This window comes from Rhinatrema bivittatum, chromosome 2 (genome assembly GCF_901001135.1).
Source record: "Rhinatrema bivittatum chromosome 2, aRhiBiv1.1, whole genome shotgun sequence".
NCBI classification, from domain to species: domain Eukaryota; kingdom Metazoa; phylum Chordata; class Amphibia; order Gymnophiona; family Rhinatrematidae; genus Rhinatrema; species Rhinatrema bivittatum.
The window spans coordinates 630,797,177-630,822,822 of NC_042616.1; the positions used below are offsets into that span (position 1 = coordinate 630,797,177).

A 25,646-nucleotide genomic window follows, 5' to 3' on the forward strand; every position below is an offset into this window, starting at 1 on the left:
CCAAAGGGACACCAAAGTCTCGGGCCATTTCCTGAAATCTGGCTAATGTCTGTGCACAGGTGGCCCTATTGGCCGGTCCCACAAACAAGAAATCGTCCAAATAATGGACCACGTTGCTGTTCCCTGTCCTTTTTTGTAGTGCCCAATGCAGGAATGTGCTAAACATCTCGAAACAAGCGCAAGATATAGAACACCCCATGGGCATACACTTGTCGAAGTAGTATCGACCTTTGAATTTAAAACCTAGGAGCGGGAAGCTGTCGGGATGCACGGGGAGCAATCTGAAAGCGGACTTTATGTCGGCCTTGGCCATTAGAGCCCCTTGGCCGCATTGCCTGACCAACACGATCGCTGCATCGAAAGATGCGTATTGGACCCTGCAAGCCTCCTCTGGTAAATGATCATTGACGGACTCACCCGGGGGATACGACAGGTTCTGAATAAGCCTGAACTCCCCTTGCTCTTTCTTAGGCACTACTGCCAGGGGTGAGACCATCATGTCCTGGAAAGGTGGGTCCGCGAATGGACCCGCCATCCTTCCCAATTCGATTTCTCTGAGGACCTTCAGTTGTACTATGTCCTCGTGTCTCCCTACAGATACTGCATTACCTAATCTCGCGCTCCTAATTTTTCCTTGAAATGGTATCCTAAAACCGAGCCTGAAACCCTCTCTAAGCCTGGCAGCCTCTTCTCTTTTAGGGTAGTCTGCCAGCCATTCCAACATGTTCGCCAGGTGTATCGGTGATGGTGCCTTGCTGAGGGCGCTATTGTTTTCCTCCCCCTCCGTTGGTGCTAGCCGTCCCCTGCCCTTTTTTAATGCACTTGCTGGCCGGGTGCGGTGCGGAGCACATGGAGCATATATGCCTAAACTTGCATTCGTGGAAGGTGCAACCTGCCTTGTTGTATCTCCAACACACTTTGTCCTTGCTATTCCCGCTTTCCCCCCAGGAATTACTCCCTGGCGTTGGTGTCCCGTTAGACGCCTTTCCGCTCCCATGTGCACCACTTGTGTCAAGGACTTTGCTGGTCATTTGACGTAGCCATAGGCCGACATCCTGCGATCCCCATGACATGCCCTGGTTGTCCTCCATTTTATCCCTAAAATGCTCGTCATAATTCAACCAGCACCATCCTTGATACTCCTTATAACCTTCAAGTATTGCGTCTGCATAGCTAAGCATGGGCGCATACTGTGACGGGTCCGCCCTTCCCGTTACGCTAATCATCCTCAAGAATGCTCTGGCCCAATTCATTATGTTTTTTGCCACTTTTGCTTCGCCCACCTTTTTTCCATCCTTCTTTCCCTTCTTCCTTCTCTCTACCGCACCCTTCCTACCCTCCAATATTGAGAATATGTCTATGTATTCTCTTTTCCTTATTTTGCTGCGCAGCACCCTCGGAACACTTTCCCACAATTCCGATAAGGGCGGCAGTGCCATTACAGCTGTCATGCTTGCTCCTGCGCACCTGCCCGCCGCTAGATGCACTGTTTCCCCTTCGCTCCCTTCGGAGTCGTCCTCCGACGAATCAGTGGAGGATTCGCTGACCTTCCTCCTTCTTTTATTACCCTTCCTATTTGTCGCTCCCTCCTTGACTCGTTCTCCACAGTGTCGCCCGCTGGGTGCCGCCGCTCCGACCACCACGTCCGCTGCACCTCGCCGCACCTGTGTCTCGTTGTCCTCCCCGGAGCTCGTCTCGCTGTCTCGACTCTCAGTCCCTGGTGTGACCTTGCCTCTGCGAGTCTCGCTCTCCGCGGTTCGTTTCTCGCGCTGCTGTCCCGGTTCGCTCGGTCCCTCTCGCACTTGTGTGAACTCCGAAGCCTTTTGGGCTCCCACGACCCTGTCCTGCGATGCCATTGTGCTCCCGGCCGCCTGATTGTACCATGGCGGAGGCACCTGCCACCATGGTGGGTACATGTGCTGATAAGGGTTAGCCATTGAGGTCGTCCATGCCTGGGGACCTTGCTGATTTACTCCCGACCCACCTTGTAACGAAGCCTCTGGTGGTGGGCCGGATGCTCCCGATGGTGGCACGGCTCCCATTCCTGTCGTAGGCCACATGGGCCATCCCCACTGTAGTGGGCCTCCTTGTCCCGGGTCGGGCCACGTGCCCGTCGGTCCGTGGCTGCTTTGTTCGACCGGGGCTGGTTGCGTCTGCTGCCGCCCCCTTCCGCTCTTTTTGCCTGCACCTTCTCCGCCGGCCGTGCCTCCTTGTAGCTTCTAGTCATCGGTTCTCGCCTCCTCCCGGCCTCACGTCCTCCCTCTCCCTTTCCTGGGGCAGGATCGGCCGGTCCATTCCGTGGCTCTTCACCCTTCTTCTTCCTTGCTCCCCCCCGTGTTCTTGCTGTTCCTTTCCCCGGCATGCTCACAATCAACACACGGGACCGTTCACTTTTTTATTCAACAGTTTACAATTGTCTACTCACGGTTTGTTGCTTCGGAAACGATGGGGGGGGGGGAGCACTGGGGCTTCCTCTTCCGCTCCTGCAGTCAGCTCCCGTTGCCTTGCGCTCCAGTCAGCGCGTTTCCATGCTCAGCTATGCTGGAAGTCCTGCCTGCCTCTTCTATCTCTGTCAGCTGTGTCTTTAAATTCTTCCCAGCGCTGCTGCAGCCCTCCTCTGCTGCCTTCGTGCTTCTCCTAGCGCCGGGATGAGCTTCCACGAGGGAGGGATTCCTCTGAAATCGCCGCCGTTCGGCTTCCCTGCACTTACCGGCTCACTGCCTGCCCCCCCGGCGCCTGCTCCTCCTCCCGGCCTTTCTGTCTGGCCCTTCTAGTGTTGTGCCGCGTGGTCGATCGAGCTCCGGATGCCCCAATGCTCACTGCGTGGTGCCCGGAGGCTGCTGCTGGCTCCCGCCTGCCTCTTCCAATGCCTCGCCGAATCGCCATCGGTCCCGACGCCGGGCCGCAGAAAAGGGGGCAGTTCCAATAAGTTTCTCTTCCCTGCGGGCCCTCTTGTCCTCCTGAGGCGTCCGCTCCGATGCCTGCCCCTTCCGTCCGCTCTCCCGGACGTCCGCCGCTCGCGATCGCATTCGGGCCTCGTGCACGCTGCCCCGATTCTCCCGATCGAATTGAACCTGCGAGCGCGGGCAATGAAAAAGGCCGAGGCCCGCGCTCGCCGCTCCTTAAAAGGCCCCCCCCCGGGACTCCCGAGCGACCCCGTGCTGACGTCATCGCGTCGACGACGTGCGCGGCCTCGCCGACGCGTCATCAACGCGATGACGTCCGCTGCTCCCCGCCTTTGGGGCATCGCGCGCCGCCGCGGAGAACCCCCAGGACATCGCGCGCCGCAGCGGAGATCGCCCCAGGACTCGAGGTAGGGTGGTGGGGGGGTCACCCCCTCGGCAGACGCCATGTTAAGGGGGGGCCCTCCCCGCACGGGGCGAGTCGGCCCCGTTTTAGCTGAGGTGATTCAAAGTGAAGAGGCCAGAAGCAAAAGTGAAACAATACAATGTTCTTGGCAGGATGCACCCCATTGGTCAATCTGTAGGGAATTCCAGTCAATAGATGGTTGATGAAGACTCAGCCAGGGTAGTCCAAATACAAGAGGGCTGGATGCTTTAGAAAGTACATAGAACTGAATGTTCTGCATCATGATGGTTGAGGAAGATATAGTCACATGACTAGGTAGGGATTCTCCATTGATGGATGAAATAACACAAGGGGTGATTAAGCTTGTAGTAGGGCAACCACATTAATGTAACAGTGATTCTTGAATAAAGTTGCCCCCGATTCTGGAATCTACTAAAGCTTTGGTCTGAACTGAGTGTTTTCCATAGGTAAGACACACCAAAACCATTAGTAGTGAAGCCGGATGGTGCAAGGCTTTCTTCTCTTTATAGAGTTTTCAGGTCTCAGGGGCCACTGATGGACAAAATGATCTTGTGCGGCACTGTAGAGACAAAGATTTTGAGATCTTCACCTTTGTTTCTCATCAAGTGAAAATTAGGTATCACCCAATTGATTAGGTTCTTCAAAGGCAGCCACCTTTGATGATTCCAGAATGGATTATGAGAAATTTGGAGGTCTGGGAACCATGAGCAAGGTCCATTGACAGTTTTTCTTTACACTAGCCAGTTTCTGGAATCTCAGGTCAATAAGAATAGCCAAAGGAATGAGTGCTTCAAGGGATGGAGGAAGGTCCTGGGCTGTAAATTCATCTTTTAATCTCTCAGATAATCCCTGCCAAAAACTGAGTTTAGAAGCTAAAGTATGGAATTCTACCATATATTCACAAACAGAATGATTGCCTTGATGAATACTAAGGAACTCTGTGGCAGTGGACGTGACACTCCCAGGTTGATCAAAGATCAGATGGAATTGCTGAATAAAATTGTCTAAATTCTTGAGAAGCAAGTCATCTTGTTCCCACAAGAGAGAGTCCCAAGCGAGAGCTGGACTGTCCAACAGGAGAGTATATATGTGTTCTTGACATGGTCAGAAAGAAAAGTAGCTGGCTGTAATTCAAATTGTATCTTGCACATGTTAAAGAATCCTCTGCATACTTTAGGATCACCCTCATAACTTGGAGGCTGTGGTAGTGGAATCAAAGACTCACCAATCCAGATAGGTGCTGGTGCTGTTGCAATGCTGCTTGTGGGCCTAGCTGCAAGCAGCCTCTCACCTTCCTCACAGCCTAGTGCTGCTGCTGTTCCTGTTCTGTGGCCTGGAGGCCACAGCCACCACCGCTGCTTCCATGTGGGCTGGGCACTGCCGCCGTCCTCCTTGCGCCATGGAGCCACCGTCTTGCTCCCCTTTCCCGAGGCTGAATGCTGCCACTGACATTGCTATCCGTGGCCCAGAGGCCGCCGCTGCTGCTACCATCTATGCGGCCCAAATGCCGCCGCAGCCGCTGACCTGCCGCTGACCCGCTGACCCGCTCCTGTTTCACGGCCTAGTGCCACCTCCAGCCCTGATCTTTGTGGTGTCCCACTGCCGCTGCTGTGCCCGGTCTGGCCTCTCTCTAAACGTGTGGCTGCGCCTCTTCCAATTATTTAAAGCACCCGCAGTGGGAAAAGCCCTGCAGCTCCACCTGATGACCTCATCTGGGTGTCTCCTCTTCAGCTCTATCAAAGGGCCCCTCGCCAGTCCCTCATCGCCTTCACAAGGAGCCAGTCCACTGCTGGATTCCTTGTTTGCTTCAGCTCTTTATTCCAGGAGGCTCCGAGGTCCATCTTTGCTTCTTCAAGGCCCTCTGTTCTTCGTGGGAGCTCCCTTGTCTTCGTCCATGGTTCTTGGTCTCTCGTTGGATCCTCGTCCTTCTCCGTCCTGTCTTCAGATGTTCCTGTCTCCAGATGCTGCTGTCTTCAGATGTTCCTGCCTTCAGATGTTCCTGCCTTCAGATGTCCTAGTTCTCACCAGCTCCTTTCTTCAGATGTCCTTGTCCTCAGATGTTCCAGTTCCTCAATACCCGTCTCCAGCTGTTCCAGTACTTTGGTTCCTGTGACCTGTGGTCCTTGATCCTCTAGTTCCTAGCTCCGGGTTGCAAGCCTAGCCTCACCCACCAGACCTCGCTTCCAGATGACCACGCTGTGAGTAAATCCGTATCTGATCTGGTGTCTATTCTCGGTCATTGGAGACCTGTTCCGGCTGGATCCTTCTTCGTAGTGCTGCCCGGATCCCTCCTTCATCCTGAGCTTCGGTCATGTGCTTGTTCCACTATCCACGTGGTCCATGACCAGCCTCTTCAGGTTTTGTAGGGCACACAGTGGGACAGGGTGTTCCGTGACCAGCCCAAGCGGGGCTGTGTAGAGTGGCCTGAGGGGCAGTGGCTGCCTAAGCCTCCAAGTGTCTAAGTCTCATCTAAGTCTCTGAGTATCCTGAAACCTTGTCTGAGTCTTCCAAGTATCCTGAAACCTTGTCCAAGTCTCCAATGGCCTATGTCTCATCCAAGTTTCCAAGTGCCTACATCCCGTCCAAGTCTCCAAGTGCCTATGCTTCGTCCTTCTTCCAGTGCCATCGCATGTCCTTGACCTCTGTCCGTCCTGTTGCACTTGCCGTTCCCAGGTGGAGGGTCCGAAAGGGTTATCAAGTGGCCGGAGGGCTACCCCAGAGACCAACATTGTGTTGGGTCTCTTCTGGTGCGTTCGGGTTTGGCAGAGGTCAGTTTCTAGTCTGTCTGCCTGTGCTCAGATGCATCGAGCCTGCCTCGGCGCTCCTCCAGGATCCTTCCTATGGGGACATGCCATGGCCCAAGGGCATAAGAACATAAGAACATAAGAAAATGCCATACTGGGTCAGACCAAGGGTCCATCAAGCCCAGCATCCTGTTTCCAACAGTGGCCAATCCAGGCCATAAGAACCTGGCAAGTACCCAAAAAACTAAGTCTATTCCATGTAACCATTGCTAATGGCAGTGGCTATTCTCTAAGTGAACTTAATAGCAGGTAATGGACTTCTCCTCCAAGAACTTATCCAATCCTTTTTTAAACACAGCTATACTAACTGCACTAACCACACTCTCTCCTCCGAATTGGGACCGCTCCCTTATGCTGCCGTAACAGGGGCCAGAACTGGAACTGAGCCTGAAGCCGGATCTTGAACTTGTATTATATCTAAATGTTGTGATAAGGCCCATAATGAGTCTTTTACTTGATCGAGTTGCTGCTGGTCTTGTTTCATGAACTGGTGCAGGAGACCAATCAATTCTGTTTTAGCTCCTGTATCTAGGTGATCAAGACAGCAATGGCCCATCATGGTCTGACTCAGTATGGCATTTTCTTATGTTCTTATGTTCTAAGTGACTTCAAAATGGCATCAGTCTCAGGGCCGACAAGCACCATTTTTTTTGTACAATCATACAAATAAATGGCCATATAACAAAATGGCACTGGATGGTCCACAGAACATGCCATTTTAACATCAAACTGGCACCAGTTTCAGGGCCATCAGTGCCATTTTCAAGCAATGTCTGTAGGACAGGAGGCAAATGGATATCCATCCTGTTCCTTTCACTAATACCCTTATCACTTCCTTTCAACCACAATACCCTTATCACCCTCCTATCTCAAATTGGAATCTCTGGCTCTGCCCTATGCTGGCTCCAATCCTATCTTAATGAGAGAAAATACAGTGTAAAAATTGGCCGCCATGAATCCAAACATAGAAAACTGCAACAAGGAGTACCTCAAGGATCCTCTCTCTCATCAACACTGTTTAATATCTACCTTATACCCCTATGTCGACTCTTGATGAAACTCGGATTCCCGCACTTCATATACGCAGATGATGTGCAGATCCTCATCCCCATTAAGGACTCTCTACCCAACGCTCTGAAAATCTGGGATACCGCCCTTGCAGAAATAAAGAATCTTCTCACAGAAAACTTTCTAGCAATAAATACCAGCAAAACAGAGCTACTCATCATCTCCCCACAAAGCAACATCCCCCTCAACCCTACCAATTATCCACAAGCTGGCCCTCTCGCCTTACAGCAGGTCCGCAGCCTCGGTATTATCATAGACAACCATATCTCATTAAAAAAATTCATTGCGGCCACTGTCAAAAACAGCTTCTTTAAACGCCATACTCTAAAAAGAATTAGATCTCTCCTGCACCCGCACGACTTCCGAACAGTTCTACAAGCTACAATATTGTCAAAACTGGACTACTGTAATTCTATTCTGCTAGAACTGCCAAAAAATTCGCTACAACCTTTACAGATGCTACAAAACGCAGCCCCCGAATACTCACCAACGCACACCGCCATGATCACATTACGCCCGTACTCCAGTACCTTCACTGGCTACCAGTAGCATCTAGGATTACATACAAAGTCCTTACCCTCATACACAAATCCATCTACAACCAAGATATGCAATGGTTCTCTGACCATTTTACATTCCACAAATCAAATAGACCTACAAGAACAATGCACCAAGCCAAACTCCAGACTCCCACGCTCAAACATATCAAGCATGTTTCAACGAGAGAACGATCATTTACCATAGCAGGAACCAACTTTTGGAATAAAATGCCCACAGACCTGCGCCTGGAGCCCTGTCATAAGAAATTCAAACAAAACTTAAAAACTTGGCTTTTCAGACAAGCCTATACATAATGACCTCCTACTATTCAAAACTGCCGTCCTCTCCTTCCCCTCTCCTTCACACACTTTAACTCTAAGGTCACCTCTCTCTGGTAAAAATCATTTGAATACATAATGTACTTTCATACATTTTCTTGCCCCACACCAAATACATCCCAATCCTTTCTCATCTTACTGCATTTGCTTGAATGTACCTAATTATATATAGTTTCTCCCAGGAGATTAGGCTGAATTCAATTGTACTATATGTTGATTTATTGCTATGTTCATTGACCTCATTTGATATATGCTTGTTCTTTCTAAATTGATTGTAAAGCCTGTTGCTAAATTATGGTTCATTGTAAACCGAGGTGATGTTTGGAATGTGCCGCGGTATATAAAAAACCTTTAAATAAGTAAATAAGTAAATAAATAAATAAATAAATAAAATAAATAATAGGACCGCCATGGAAGAGGTAAACATAGAAACATAGAAACATAGAAATGACGGCAGAAGAAGACCAAACGGCCCATCCAGTCTGCCCAGCAAGCTTCACACGTTTTTTTCTCTCATATTTATCTGTTTCTCTTAGCTCTTGGTTCTATTTCCCTTCCACCCCCACCATTGAAATATCTAGCTTGATTAGTTAGGGGTAGTAGGGGTAGTAACCGCCGCAATAAGCAAGCTACACCCATGCTTATTTGTTTTACCCAGACTATGTTATACAGTCCTTATTGGTTGTTTTTCTTCTCCCCTGCTGTTGAAGCAGGGAGCTATGCTGGAAATGCGTGATGTATCAGTCTTCTCCCATGCCGTTGAAGCAGAGAGCCATGCTGGATATGCATCGAAAGTGAAGTATCGGACACAATTGGTTTGGGGTAGTAACCGCCGTAACAAGCCAGCTACTCCCCACTTTGTGAGTGCGAACCCTTTTTTCTTCTCCCCTGCCGTGGAAGCAGAGAACTATGCTGTATATGCATTGAAGGTGAAGCATCAGGCTTATTTGGTTTGGGGTAGTAACCGCCGTAACAAGCCAGCTACTCCCCTCTTTGTGAGTGTAAATCCATTTTTCCACCTTTCCTCTTGCTGTTGAAGCTTAGAGCGATGTTGGAGTCACAGTAAGCATGTGTATGTAAAAGGGGGTCTGGGGTGATTCCTAGACATGGTAACTTTTTTTGGTGAAGCCAGGGAAGGGGTTCAGAGGGACTCGGGGAGATCACATTTATTTTTTGTTTTTTGGGGGTTTTTTTTAATGTTTATTTTGTTTCTGCAAGAAACTGAACCAAAATATACATTAAAGAAACCAAAATCTGACCCACCCCTAAAAGAAAACAAAAAGATTGTGGGAGCTGCATATATCTTCTGTATTTACCCCACTGTTTTTTGAATTCTGCTACTCTTTGTGGGTCCAGAAGAGCATCCCAGGCACCTGTCACCATCTCCATGAAAAAATACTTCCTGATATTATTTCTGAGTCTATCCTTTTGGAACTTCATATCATGAACCCTAGTTTTATAATTTGCTTTCCACTGAAAAAAGTTTGCTTCTTGTGCATTCATACCATTCAAGTATTTAAATGTCTGTATCATATCCACCTGTCCCTCCATTCCTCTAAGGCAGGGGTGAACATTTCCGGTCCTCGAGGGTCACAAACCAGTCTGGTTTTCAGGATATCCCTAATGAATATGCATGAGAGAGATTTGCATGCACTCTGTTTCAGTTGTATGCAAATCTATGTCATGCATATTCATTAGGATATCCTAAAACCTCGACAGGTTTGTGGCCTTCGAGGACTGGAATTGCCCACCCCTGCTCTAAGGTACACATAATGAAGTCCTTAAGTTTCATAAGCTTTTTTGGTGCAGACCCTGCACCATTTTGGTTGCATTTTCTGGAACCATATCTAGCCTCCTTGTCTTTTCTGAGGTCAGGTATACAGAAATGAACACAGTACTTTATGTGTAGCCTTTCTAACATCATGTAAAAAGGCAACATCACCTCCTTTTTTCTATTAGTTATGCCTCTCCCTATGTACCAAGTATCCCTCTTGCTTTGGTAACCATCTTATCATACTGTTTTGATATCTTAAGACATTATCATTCCAAGGCCTCTCTCCTGTTTGGTGCACATCACCTCTTCGCCATTTATCATATACCGATCACATAGATTTATACACCCCAAGTGCATGACTCTATACTTTTTTGCATTGAATCTTAATTGCCAAGCATTTGACCACTCTTCAAACTTTATTAGATCATACCTTATTCTGTCTTTTCCCTCAGAGGTGTCAATTCTTTCTTATTATTGTGGGATCTGCAAAAAAGCAAACAGTTCCCTCCTTTTCCTTGCAATATTGTTCACAAAGATATTCATCTCAGCACCAATCCCTGAGGCACTCCACTTATTTTCCTTTATCACTCACCTGGCTAACTTCACTCCACTTAATTTCCTTTCTCGATCACTTGGCTAACATCTAGATCCTCTGTGAATCACTACAAACAACATCATATGGAAAGCTCCGATCTGCCTTTTTCTTGTTATAATTCTCCGACTTTTCAATCCCTAATGAAATGCTATCTATCCAAGGAAGTCATTCACTATGCCACGGCATTTTTCCATGAAGGGGAAAAATACCGTGGAGACTTTGCAAGTGTGCCACTGGGTATCAAAGTTCTAGAAATGGCATGGTATTTCTGCTCTCAGAAAAATACCGCAGGAATAAATACCATAGTGAAATGTGCAAAAAACTCCAAAATGTCAGCCTCCATAAAAGGGGCATTACTAGTAATGTGGTTGACCGGCACCATTCTAACTCAAGCAAGCAACTAGCTCACAGCCTAGGAGGTGCTCCAGGTCCCACTAGGCCACCAAAGATAATTAAGATTAGTCCTGAAGGTGTCGGGATCATGTGGAGAGGGTTATGATACTGTTGGGGGGTGAAGGCAGGGGGAGGATTTGTGATGTTAAAGGGGCAGGGTGAGGACATGGGTAGTAGCTGTCGCCGTGTGACATGTAGAATTTTTTTTTTTACTTTAAGCTCTGTGGGCTGCCTCCAGCGTTCAGCAAGGGGAGTGAGATGGGGGTCTTGCTAGGTTTCTTTTTTACATGGGAGGATGTTTGGGGCCATCATGGCCCATCAAATTTTAGCCTGAGAGCATTGGGACATGTGTTAGCATCCCGATGCTCCCACTAAAAGTTAGTTACAACTCCTGAGTTGTACCTAACTTTCAGGAAAATAACGTGGCATGTGTATTTTGAGACAAGCACCTTATTTTATCTGCATTGATTTAGCTATTAATGAGCTGCTTTACACATATTTGTAAAACTTATCAATGCAAAGGAGCTTCTGACCATACCTACATTATTTTTAAAAAATTAGTGCAAGGTATGTAAAACATCACACGATATTATCACGATAGGCATTTGCCACACAATAAACACTGTTTATTATGTGATAAACATCTAATATGACATAATAAATGCCCCCCCCCCCCCCAAGTTGTTGTAGTGTCTCTGCTATCACTTTTGGAATGCTTGCTGCAAAGGACTCCTATCAATATTAGTCACTACTTTGGAAGTCCCTTCTACCAACTCAAGCTGCTGTACTACCAATGTGCTACTTGAATTTTTTAAAACAGGTTGAAGGGTTGCCCACAGTTCATTTCAAATATGGATTTGTAGCTACATCAGGATAAATATTCAGCTACTACATGACTAGTTAAGTTAGCCAGATACCCATGTCCAGCTAACTTACGCCCACATTTTCAAAGTGCTGTGCATGCTAAAACTGGGGGATACACACATGGCCAGGCTGTGCGCGCGTCAAGTGCATTTAAAAAATGGCCTGGCCAGGCATGTATCCCTGGTATGCGCAGAAGTGCTGGCCTGTCTCAAAGGGGCGAGCTGGTGGGGGCATAGTTTGGGCAGGGAGGGGGCCAGTCAGGACTGTGGCCATTAGGTCCTGACCCAGGGAAGAGTGCACCGACAGCTGGCCAGTGCACATAGCTTACTTCTCTTCTGAAGGAGCTGGTAAGTTATAAAACAAAAGCAATCTAATAGTTACGGTGGGTTTAGGGGTCAGGGAGGAGAGGGGAAAAGATAGGAATGGTAGTTAGGTGGATAGGAAAGTTACCTCCCAGACTGCTCCTTAATTGAAGCAGACTGGGAGGGAACTGGGAAATCCCTACTCCCATCACCATGCATTGTTTTGTAAAATTCCCCTCCTCCCCCCCCCCCCCGGTTGAGTATAGAATGGCCACCTGTCCACACATGCGCGCTGACATTAAAATCCAGCATGCATGTGTGCGCAGGAATCATAACATGCATGCACTGACGCTCGCATGTTATAAAATAGTCGCTTCCATGTGCATACGCACATGGACGCACAGATGCGGATTTTAAAATTGACCCCTTAACTGGGATATTCAGGGGCGTAGCTGCACTGCTGAAATACTCAGATAAGTTACAATTAGCCAGATATGTAGTATCTTTAGACCTGCCCTATGGTACGTCTAGAGTTAGCCTATTAAGTTAGCCAGAGTTACCCAGTTAACTTAACTGGCTAACTCCGCTTCTCCCCAGAACACCTACCTCCCACCCCAGGAATGCTCCTTACTTTCCTGGCTAGATCCTAGCCGGATAATTAGTTATGTGGCTAGAATTTAGCTGGATAAGCCTTTTAAATATGCAGCTAAGACATTTAGATGGATAACTTTCCCATTATGTGTCTAAATAGCTTTTGAATATGTACCCCCATTTGTCTAAGAAAACCAAGTCTACAAGTCCATGGATATATTAAAGATAAACCAAGAATTGATCAATTATTTCAGATTAACATGCAGCTAGTTGGTAACTCTAGAGGCACTATGTTCAAGAACAATATATATATTCTTATACAAACATGGAATAGACAGGCTCTGGCCAGCAGTTTTGATTGTATAGATTGACTGAACTAAGATGGATTTTAAGCTACCTAAAACTAAGTGTGTAAGGGAGTTATTTTCCAAAGGCTTATCACACGCGATACGGCCCTTTTTGTGTGCAATAGCATGCAAATTAGATTGGGGGAGAGTCAGGTTGAGGAGGGGCAGAGTTGGGGTGGGGAGGGGGCGGAGTCGGTGGTGGCTTCGCTGCTGGTGATAATGTTATTAACGTTATCGTCAGCAGTAATCCACCGAATAGCACCACCTTTCACGTGGCGCTATTTGGTGCGAAAGTCAGCAGCCAGCACACCGCGGCTGCCAAAATCGCACTGCTGTGGTGCGAAGGCTGTGGGTTTTTGCAGGCCCCCCCCCCCTGCGAAGAATGATGAATCAAGGCCTAAGTTTGTAATGGAAAAAAAAGTGTCTGAATAGAAAAGAGATTTTCTGAGGAGGAGGCAAGGCACAGGAGGGCATTTAGAAGTGTGTTATGAATCTGTATATTTATGATTAACCTTCAAAACGTTTGCAAATAACTAGCATACCAATAAAACATATAACTTTTATTATCATTTTGAAATGGGTAAGGTTATGTATGTATATTTAAGGAAGGTCAAAAAAGAATTTGATAAGAAGTTTGCACAGATGCAAAAACTGAAAAAAACTGAAAAATCGCCATGAAACTAAGAAGATTGTGAGTCCTCAGGAAGAATGAGACCCGCCCCCGATGACGTCACCACGCTAGCGTCAGAGCCGGTAAACGACGCAGATCCATCAGGCAATGAAGGTGAGGGGCAACCCACCAACATCGGGTACCCTGAGAGACAATCCCTGGCTGAAAAAACTGAAAAAAAATGAAAAATCGCCATGAAACTAAGAAGATTGTGAGTCCTCAGGAAGAATGAGACCCGCCCCCGATGACGTCACCACGCTAGTGTCAGAGCCGGTAAATGACGCCGGTCCATCAGGCGTTGCGCGCCGGGCGTCACGCTCCGAAGGGGCGCGACAAAGGGGCTCTCCCCTTTGTGCTCCCCTTCGTGCTAACCTTTGTGCTTCTTTTAAAATAATTTTATTTATGTTTTTCTTTTTAATTAACCTTTATTAAAGTTGTTTAGGTTTTTGTTTTGTTAACATTTGTTTCGTTTTAGATGTTCAATGTATTAGACTAAGGAATTATATTTCCTGCTTATTCAGTTTCACTGTAAACCGGCCTGATTTGCATTGTATGCAAGAATGTCGGTATATAAAAATTAAAAATAAATAAATAAATAATAATAAAAATGTTTTCAAATACATCAAAAACAAGAAGCCAGTGAGGAGTCATTTGGATCATTAGATGACCAGATGGTAAAGGGACACTCAGAGAAGACAAAGCTATTATTTTGGTGTTACAGGAGAGGATATTGGAGAGATACTCACATTGGAACCATTCTTTGAAAGTAATGAGTCAGAGGAACTAAAGCAAATCACTATTAAAATGGAGGATGTAATAGAACAAATTTAGAGGTAAAATAGCAACAAATCACCAGGACCCAATGGTTTCAACATTAGAGTTCTGAAAATACTCAAATATGAAACTGCATATCTGATCCTGTTAATCTGTAAAATATCATTAAAATCTGCCACAGTGCCTGAAGACAGGAGGCGAGCCATTGTAAAGCCAATTTTTAAAAAGTGCTTCAGAGGTGATCTGGAAATCTACAAAGCAGAAAGCCTGACATAGAAGCTGATCAGAATGGTAGAAAGTAGAGAAACAACAGAATTAATTGGCATTTATCCTCTCAGAAAAATACCACAGGAATAAGTACCATAGCGAAATGTGCAAAAAACTCCATGATTGAAATCCCATGATAGGGGCTTAATGGGGAAAAGCCAATACGGGTTTACCAAAGGCAAGTCATGCCTTACTAATCTATTGGATTTCTTGCAGTAAAAAAAATCATGTCGCTATAGATGAACTGGTCGAGGTGGTGTACCTGAATTTTCAGAAGGCATTTGAAAATTTCACATGAGAAACTCCTCAAGAAATTACAAAGTCCTGGAACAGGGGGCAAATTCTGTTGTGGATCGATAACCGATAAAAGATTGTAAACAGAAAGTAGGTCAAAATGATAATTTTTTTCCAATGTAGAGAAGTGATTAGAAGAGTGTCCCAGGGTTCTGTACTGAGACCAGTGTTGTTAAGTATATTCTTAAATTATCTAGCAAAAGGAGCCATGAGCAAGGTGATCAAATTTGACACTATATTATTCAAATTTGCTAAAACATGAGCTGTATGTGAGGAATTGCAAAAGGCCATTGTAAGACTGGGGAGCTGGTCATTCAAATAGCAGATGAAATTAAATATGGACAAGTGCAAATAGGGAAAAAATAATCCTAGCTATGTATACCCAAGGCTGGGTTCCATGTTAGGAGTTACCACACAGGAAAAAAGACCTTGATATCATTGTGGACAACACATTGAAATCTTCATCTCAGTGTGTGGTGGCTGCCAATAAAGCAAGCAGAACATTAGGAACTATTCAAAGAGGAATAGAAAAAACTGAGAATATACTACTTGAACGAGTAGATATGAATTGATTAATTACACTTTTGAATAATAGAAGGACTGGGGGCATTCCATGAAGTTAGCAAGTAGCACATTTAAGACTAATCAGAGAACATTCTTTTTCACTCAACACACAATAAAGCTCTGGAATTTGTTGCCAGAGGATGTGGTTAGTGCAGTTAGTATAGCTGGGTTCAAAAAAGGTTTGGATAAGTTCTTGGAGGAGAAGTCCATTAACGGCTATTAATCAAGTTTACTTAGGGAATAGCCACTGCTATTAATTGCATCAGTAGCATGGGATCTTCTTAGTGTTTGGGTAATTGCCAGGTTCGGCCTCTGTTGGAAACAGGATGCTGGGCTTGATGGACCCTTGGTCTGACCCAGGATGGCAATTTCTTATGTTCTTATGTACTGCCTCTATTTCGTTCAATGGTGCAGCCACAGCTTGAGTACTCTGTGCAATTATGATCAACACACCTCAAAAAAAGATCTAGCAGAACTAGAAAAATAATGGAGAAAGGCAACAAAAATAATTAAGGGGATGGACTGGCTCCCTTATGAAATGGCTAAACAGGTTAGGGCTCTTCGGTTTGTAGATGCGATGACTTTGAAGGAATATAAGAGAGGCTTATATAATAATTTCTGGTATGGAACAGGGTAATAAACAATGGTTATTTACACTATCAAATATTACTAGGACTGGAAGACATTCCCTGAAAATAAAAAGTAGTAAATTTATGAAAGAATTTTTTTCACTGTTTTTTAGTTACGCCATGGAACTTGCCAGAAAATGTGGTTAAAGCTAATAGTATTACTAAATTTAAGAAAGGTTTGAACATATTTCTGGAAGACGGGTCAAACAATAATTTTCGACCAGAGAGACAATGGTGCCTCCACCTCTTAATTCTGGGAGAGAGCAACGTGAAAAGATTTTCATTATGTGATTTGCCGATACTTTCAGGCAACCTACATAGGCCACTTTTGGAGATAGGATACTGGACTCAAGGGACCAATATTCTGAACCAGCATAGCATTTCTGATATTCATATGCATAACAACTTGAAATGTAAACAAAATATGTGCGGGTATCATGAATTTCAAAATCGTCTTGTGTGGGGGCTTAAAGATATGCACATAACTTTGTGGTCAAGTGTCCAATTGCATATTTACCCCGTGATGTTTGTTTGTTTTAACCATGATTGCTATAATAAACACATTTCCCGAAAACTCCTATTGGAATTGTCTGTGCATTTTGATGATAGATTGTAAGCACCATGGACTAGAAACTATATCTTATGTTTAGCGCTGCTATAGAAATGAAAAGTAGTAGTAATGTATGAAAAAGACCCTGCAATGTGAATTTGAAAAGTCAAATGTGTGAAAATGGCCCATGATGCTCATACCTTTCAATGTGGTCGGGACCCTGTTCAGCCTTAGGAGAATCATGTTTTTCTTGGGATTTTGACATTTTTTCAGCTGCAGCAATTGGACAACCAGAAAGACTGTTAAAAAAAGGTGCATACTTTAAGTTAAATAGGCTAGATTTTCGATGATTGCAAAGAATATTAGAATAATAGATGAAATCAGTTGTCAGATACCAAAGGGTTACTGTCACTTACAACATTTAAAGTCTTTTTACAATATATAAACAAGAAGGTCCATCATATCCTTATTTATTTTAGTTCTGAGTACACAGGGAGCCCAACTTTCAGTTCTTTTTAGTTCCCACTAATATCGGTATAGAAACTTAAATAAATAAATAAACAAACAAACGTTGTACAGCATTTGAACGCGTAAGTGGATGCACAGAGATTAATTCTAGTATTTTATAAAGTGTACGGTGGGAGCTGCACAGTTTATAAAATAATGGGTATTTTTGCTCTAACGATACACATATATGTTTCAGTATGCACGTATATTTCCAATGCAAGAAAATGCATACTTGCTCTACCCATTTTAAAAACATATGTAAGTATATTTAATGTGCAAAATAATTGTGACACTCTACAAATAAACACCCAGAATGAAATGCAGTGGCAGATAATTTATAAAGTATGCGTGAATACTTGGAATTACCAGTTTGCCACAGCTCAACAAGTTCACTTAGTCCCTTTGGCAATTCATCCTCAATACCCACTAGTTCACCGAGACCTCCCATCCAAAAGCAGCAGAAAACAGATAAGTATGATTTCACTTCCATAAGTCAATTAGCAGGTGTAGAAATATACAAAAAAGTTTGATAATGGATATGTGATTATTTCTTTGTAAATATAAACTTCTGAACCCCACCCTGGAACACTGTAAACTGCCCCTTTTCCCCCAGTAAAATGTATGTGTAAAATCAATATTATGTGCATACTAGACATGTATAACATAGGGGCGGATTTTAAGAGCCCTGCGCGCCGGTGAGCCTATTTTACATAGGCTCACCGGCGCGCGCAGACCCCGGGACTCGCATAAGTCCCGGGATTCTCCGAGGGGGGCGTGTCGGGGGCGTGTCGGGGGTGGGCCCGAACCGCGTGGCGTTTAAGGGGCGTGCCGGGAGCGTTTCGGGGGCGGACCCGGAGGCGTGGTTACGGCCCGGGGCGGCCCTGGGGTGTGGCCGCGCCCTCCGGACCCGCCCCCAGGTCGCGTCCCGGCGCGCAGGAGGCCCGCTGACGCGCGGGGATTTACTTCTCCCTCCGGGAGGCGTAAATCCCCCAACAAAGGTAAGGGGGGGGTTTAGACAGGGCCGGGCGGGTGGGTTAGGTAGGGGAAGGGAGGGGAAGGTGAGGGGAGGGCAAAAGAAAGTTCCCTCCGAGGCCGCTCTGATTTCGGAGCGGCCTCGGAGGGAACGGGGGTAGGCTGCGCGGCTCGGTGCGCGCTGGCTATACGAAATCGATAGCCTTGTGCGCGCCGATCCCGGATTTCAGCGGATATGCGCGGCTACGCGCGTATCTACTGAAATCCAGCGTACTTTTGTTTGCGCCTGGAGCGCCAACAAAAGTACGCCTATTCGCGGTTTTTGAAAATCTACCCCACAGTGAATAACAGTTGCTCAGGTTTATTTGCTGATCTCTTATTCAGATCTTGATATCAAAGGAAGATCAAATGTTGTTAATTATGGAAAAAAAATAAATGTTTATTCATAAGTGTAGCAAGATATAGTGAAATAATGTAGAATTCTAGATGGCACGTCATGAAGTACCGTAAACTGCATGTGCTTATTTCTTCACTTATAAATTATTTTCACTCATGAGTGGCACAGCCTCCGGCCAGTGACTGCAGTTTGTAACAATTAAAATAAGGCATGCAAAATTTTCTTGAACTGATAGTGCGTTATAATGTTACAGTAAAAATGAGAGGAAAATAAGACTTGATTATGTAGAATGGGTGCATGGTTTCCCAGGTTTGCAAGATATTATTTTAAAATGTACAGACTTTTTCTACTATTAAGGAAATACATGATTTATTGTAATTGAGCGATTTTCTACATAAAGGGCCCTCTGCACTAATGGGTCACTGTACACGATAAGACCATTTAGTGTTCATGAAGAATAGTGTTCTGTGTACTAAGGACTTAGCATACATATTACACTGATCCCTGAAGTCATTTACTGTGTACCTGCTTAAATTAAGCTGTAGACACATGTAAATGAAGACGTATCAGATACAAATTAGGCTTTAGTGAGTGAGCAGGACCTTCGTACACAGGCTGGCAGTGCCAGGACCATATGTTTCTGCGCCTGGGGTAGATATTCAGAATTAACACCCCCCCCCCCCTCTTCCCCCTTGACATCAGAGGCTGCTCTGGCACAGAGCCGTGTCCATTGTTGGCAAAGGAATGGCTATCCCTGTGGTGGCAGCAGTCTCCCCTCCTACCCAGAATCCCACTCTCTCTCTTCCCCCCATCTCTTGTCCAGCATTCCCTTTATCTCCCCCCACTATTTTTCCCCTCCCCACAGCCACTCTGTGCCCTGTATCTCCTACTCCTTCCTCTGCATCATCCTTTGACCCCCCCCAACCCACTTCTTAACCTGCATTCCTCTTTCTCACCCTCGCTTACTCCTTGCCTTGCCTTCCCCTCCTTCTCCCCCACTCACACCTTCCCCTGCATCCTCCCCCTTTCTCCTCACTCACACCTTGTCCTGCATCCCTTCTCTAATATTCAAACCAACCCTTGCCCAGCAGCACCTCTCTCTCCTTTTCTGTCCCCTGCTCAAGAGCAGCCTCTCTCTCTCTCCCAACCATCTGCTCAGAAATAGAAACCCTCACCCAGCAGCAGTAGCCCCTGTGCTCCAACTCTATGCACAGCAGTAGTAGCCCCCTCTCCCCAAACCTTCCACCCAGCAGCAGGAATCACCTCTCCCCCACCCCTCTCCCCAGCAGCAGCACCCCCTGCCTCTCTCAGCCCCCAGTCTTCTGTCCAGCAGCAGCCCCTTCTTTGGTTCCCCTCTTCAGGGATGCCCTGCACAGTTCTAATCCCATCCCCTCTCCCCCTTTCTTTTTCTCTCCTGTGCTCTTCGGGATGCATTGTTGTAGATCTCTGTGCGATGGCAGCAGCAATGGCTGCAGAAACTTAAAATAAAATCTGCAGAGGGCCTGCGAGCCATCACACACCCACAGGCTCTGAGGCAGCCCCGACCCTCCTCTCACTCAGTCTTATACATTACAGCAGTGGTCCCCAACCTTTTTTGCACCAGGGACCGGCTTCAAGCAAGACCATTTTTCCATGGCCCGGCAGGGCGGGGCAGGGGCGGGGCTTTGGTCATATGAGGGCGGGGTTATGGAGGGGGTTGGATTTTAGTGCACACTTATTTAATTATGACATTTATAATGTGAATGTGACTCAACTCACCATAGGTTCTCACATGCATGGCACACTGACCCATGATCGTCACGGGGCTAGATGTAAAAGTACAGTTTGTATCCACGGGAACCCCCCTGACCCACAATAATGGATGCAAAGCAGAATTATGACATTCCCCATACAACTCACCCTACAAAAAAGATATTCTGGTTCTGGTGACATCTCAGTAACAGTAACTCAAACTCCTTCTACTTCCAGGCTCAATAGCCCTACTTATGAAAAGACAGCAGTTTACCACCAATGCATGTCCTCTTGAGAAAACACAACAAATAAGACCGATACAAACGCTTACATGCTAGCAAAATATTTCATCTCGGTAACAGACACAGAACCGACCTAACATACTCCCAGGATCTGTAGTAATGCACATAAACTAATCTGCACACAGTTACACCTGTATTATGGAATACACTCAAACAGGAGCAACCCTATCTATGAAAAGGCAACACTACAAATATTAAATCAGGTCCTAAAAACCAATACACCTCTTATTAGGAAAACAGAACTAGCAAGCAGCTATAGATCCCCACACAGAAATAATTGTAAAACTATAATAATAAGCAGAATAAATGTTTCAAAACAGCTATGAACAGAATAACATCCAACAATTAAAAACTCATAAAAACTATTAAACATTCTCCAAACACCAATAAAATATTTCAAAAAAGCAGACATCACACAATTAAAATGGCAGTCAAGAAAAATAAACTAAAAAAGCCACTTTTACTTACCCCCTCCAGCAGCTGTCCTACTCCCCTTCCCTGCAGGCCGTGGCACACACCAGAAGCAGCAGTAGAAGCTAAGCTCTATACTTATGGTCCTCTTCCTTAGTGCCCATGACTCACACACACACCACACCAGTCATGCCCCCATGACCAGTTTCTGTCTCTCACACACCAATCATCTCCCAAACAGTCTTTGGCACACACACACCAGTCACCTTCCTGAACAGTTTCTCTCATGCCATACACACACACAGAGGCTTCCCACTCCCGTGTTCTACTTACATATATGGGCTTCTCACTCTCAATCACTTTCTCTGTCTCTCTCTCTCACACACACACACACTCACCAGTCTCTCACTCCCATGTTCTCTTTCAGATATACAGGCTTCTCCCTCCCATGATGTGTCTCACACATACCCAGGTTTCTCACTCCCATGCTCACTCTTCACATGCACAGGCTTCTCATTCCCATAATCACTTTATTTCTCTCTCTCTCTCTCTCACACACACACACACACCAGTCACCTGATCTCGCTCATGCATACACACACACACAGGCTTCCCACTCCCATGTTCTCTGTCAGATATACAGGCTTCTCCCTCCTATGCTGTGTCTCACACACACCCAGGTTTCTCACGCCCATGCTCACTTCTCTTCCCATGCACAGGCTTCTCATTCCCATAATCACTTTCTCTCTGTTACACACACACCAGTCTCTCTCATTTCCATGCTCACTCTCCACGTGCACAGGCTTCTCATTCCCTGAATCACATTCTCTCACATTCACACACACCAGTCTTTTTCTCTCACACACACCGTCACCTTACCAAGCAGTCTCTCTCTCTCTCATGCATGCACACTCACCCAGGTTTCTCACTCCCATGCTTTCTTTCACCCCCACAACACCAGGCTTCTTACGCCCATGCTTTCTCACATACCCAGACTTCTCACTTCCATGCTTTTTCTCTCTCACACACACACATCAGTCACCTCCCTGACTAATGTCTCACACTCTCACATACACATCAGTCATCTCCCTGAGCAATCACTTTCATTGTCTCTCACATACACACACACACACATCAGCTCTCTGACCAGTCAATCACACACATGCTGGCTGCCTGCTTCTCTCTCTTTCTCTCACTCACTTCCTCTCCCCTCTCCCCCGAGCACAAACGATAGCTGCACCACCTCCTCCTCCTCCAGCCCCCGCAGGCCAAGAAAGAAGAATCCCATCGGCCGCGGGAGGCTCACATTGCTGTCTCCTTTACCTATTATCAGCTGCTTCGATTGCTCGGGGGCCGATGCTGCTGTCGCCGCTGCTATTTTTTCATGCGGCACGGCTCTTTCTCCTTCCCGCGCACCGCGTATCACTTCCTGTTCCGGGTCAGAGGGAGGGGGGGGAGCGGGAAGAAGAAAAGGCCAGCCGCGGATGCCACAGCTTTTGGGTTTTTTTTGCACCGCTGACGTTCCCGCTGGGCTTGAACGTGCTGATAGCCCAGCGGCAACGGCAGCAGGGAAGGAAGAGACCGGGAGCGCGCAACACACCTGCCGGTGCTTGGCGGCGCCGCGGACCGGTAAAAAACTCCCACGGCCCGGTCCCGGTCCGCGGACCGGTGGTTGGGGACCTCTGCATTACAGCATCCTGAAGATCTGAGTGGCTAGGAGACCATAGGGCAGGTTTGGGAACACCTTCCCTAGATTCTTCAGCCTTTAACCTTATGCCCCACCCCAATTAACTTTTAGACATATAAGCAACCTGAAATTTTGATAATTAAACTCAGTTATTATGCTCCCCTTCCAGAACAATCCTGTAAAATCACATTTAAAACTATAATATATATGTGTGTCTGAGTACGTCATCTGTGATTTTTGGAGATAGACTACAAATCCTAAGAAATACCTAAATTTATCAATTAACATACTATGGGGGTTATTTTCTAAAGCTTTATCGTGTGTGTTAGGGCTCTAACACACGCGATAAGGCCATATCGCATGCGAAAACATCCTTTTCGCATGTGATATAATGCAAATTAGGGAGAGGGGAGGAGTAGGGGCAGGGAGGGGGCGGAGTCAGCGGTGGTTTCACTGCCGGCGATAATGTTACTAACATTATTGTTGGCAGTAGCGCGCTGAATACCATCAACTTTCACGGTGGCGCTATTCGGTGCGAAAGCTGGCAGCCAGCGCACCACTGTGATGTGAAGGCTGAGGGCTTTCGCAGGCCCGCCATCCCCTGTTTTCGCAGGATTCATCATTTTGCGAAGAATGAAGAATCCAGCCTATATTGGTTAAAGTTAATCTGTGAAATGGCTGGCTGAGGTGAACTGGAATTTTTTCCCCTTACTACTCATCTCGGTGTCTCCCTAGACCAACAACTAAATTTCAAACATCACATCAACACTATCATAAAGGGAGGTTTCTTCAAACTCCACATCCTTAAAAAACTTAAACCTCTACTACATACTCAAGACTTCCGCACAGTAATACAGATGACTATATTATCAAAATTGGATTATTGCAACTCGTTATTATTTGGTCTCCCCTTATCTACCATTAAACCCCTTCAAATGTTGCAGAATGCCATGGCTAGGATTCTAACAAATACCCGCAAAAGTGACCACATCACTCCCATCCTAAAGGACCTTCATTGGTTACCCATTTCCTCCCGCATAAGATACAAAACTCTTACCATCCTTCATAATTCACTGTACAATCACAATCACTCTTGGCTCGAGGAAGCACCACGCTTCCTCTCATCCAATCATCCCACCAGAACCACCCTCGCAGGGACTCTCTTCACCCCTTCCCTTAAAACCGCATACCATGCCTCTACTAGAGAAAGAGCCTTCTCTATCACCGGCCCTGCCCTCTGGAACACCCTGCCTACTGAACTCCATCTAGAACCATGTCTGCGCAAATTCAAAAAAGGAATTAAGACCTGGCTCTTTAAATTGGCTTACCCAGACTCGGACCTAACTTAGTATATACCCTACCTAATGTACTTTTCCGTAAGGCTGTACATTGTTAATGTATAATTTTCTCTGCCACTTTTTTAGTCCCCTGAGTGTATTCCTTCTAGCAATTGACTTCTACTCTTAATATTGTTTTCCCCCCGCCTTACCCCCTTGCAATGTCTGTCCAAACCTTGTTCACAATTTTTGCTAGCGATGTCTTAGTCCCCTCAGAGTGTATTGTATGTAAAGTTTTAATTTCTTGAGCATATAATATGGTTATCTTATGTCTACAATAAGGCTATCCCTACCTGTACCTCCTCTTCCAGGTACTGTTCCTATTTTTTCCTTCCTCCTTATGGCTTTCCCTCTTTGCTGCCTCTCGTTCTCCTTTCTTCTTACTGCTCCCCTCTCCCCTCCCCTGTTTTTTGTAGTTTCCGTCTTTTTCAGTTATATTGTAAACTAGCATAATGTTCCCCACGAATGTCGGAATAAAAAAGTTAATAAATAAATAAACAAACAAATAAATAAATAAACATTATATTGTTACTTAAGTAACTGTGACACAAAGTCTCTCCATTGCCAGTTACTTAGAACCTTCCCAAACTAAAACAGCACAATCTTTCAGAGCTCAAACTGCAACAACCCTGTATGAAAAGGTATCACTGCAAACAATCAGCTCAAAAGCATCTTAATTTTTATCTATAATTGTAGGAACAGCTTTGTAAGAAGAACATTTTAAAATGTCATGTATTATATCTCAAGAACATGGGTTGGGCAATATTCAAAAGGTATTTTATTTATTTTGATTTTTATATTCTGCTTTTCACACTTTTCGGCACTTCAGAGTGGATTACATTCAGGTATTTATCCAGGTAAATACCAATTTACCTGAGTAGAAGGGTTATCTGAAAATTACCCTTCCGCTATGCAGTTAAGAGAGGAGGTATTCCCGAGGGAGGAAAATAATGCATGCAGCTTGCATTTTCATACCTACCCTTATTATTTTCTATGAAATAAATTACCCACAGAAATAGGAGGTGTAAGTGTCTGCAGTACATTTTCTTGGGGAAATTTTCAGTGGAAAGATATACGAATACCACCTTTTGAGAGCAAGTGCAAAATCCATGGGTAATACGTAGGGACCTTCATTTTTAGTTTTTATTTTATTTTGCCAGGAATTTCAATGTGCTAAATAAAATCAGTGGAAAATGACTTTGTTATAAGACACAGAAAGAATATCAATGGAAAAGTCATTTTTCCACTGATCTTTTTTAGCATATTAAAATCCCCAGGAAAAATAAAATAAAAACTGAAAACAAAGTCCCTAGTAATACTATAATACACTGTCCATAATATTCCTAACTCCTCCAGATACTAAGCTTCCCTTAATTGCTGTTAACTGAATCTCTGCTTGACACCTATTTATCTATCTATCTATTTATTTATTTATGTTTCACATCATGTGTTAATCACCTTCTAGATCCACAAAGATCACGCAAAGTGATATTCAATAAAATACAAAACATAAAATTCAGCATTAAATCCACATCTATAATTCACCTAGTGAAGTTTTTTCCTGTGGAAATTGTTGCTCCTCAGAGTCTAGAAGATAAAAAAAAAAAA

The 25,646-nt window shown here is 45.4% G+C and overlaps 1 protein-coding gene across 1 annotated transcript in view; it reads right to left on the bottom strand.

Annotated features, from left to right (window-relative positions):
* ST18 (ST18 C2H2C-type zinc finger transcription factor) overlaps positions 1 to 25,646 on the bottom strand; it is a 367,593-nt gene that overhangs the window by 222,660 nt on the left and 119,287 nt on the right. The window contains exon 6 of the mRNA XM_029587185.1: positions 16,895 to 16,993. Within this exon, the coding sequence (XP_029443045.1) occupies positions 16,895 to 16,993 (99 nt within the window). The remainder of the gene's footprint in view (positions 1 to 16,894; positions 16,994 to 25,646) is intronic.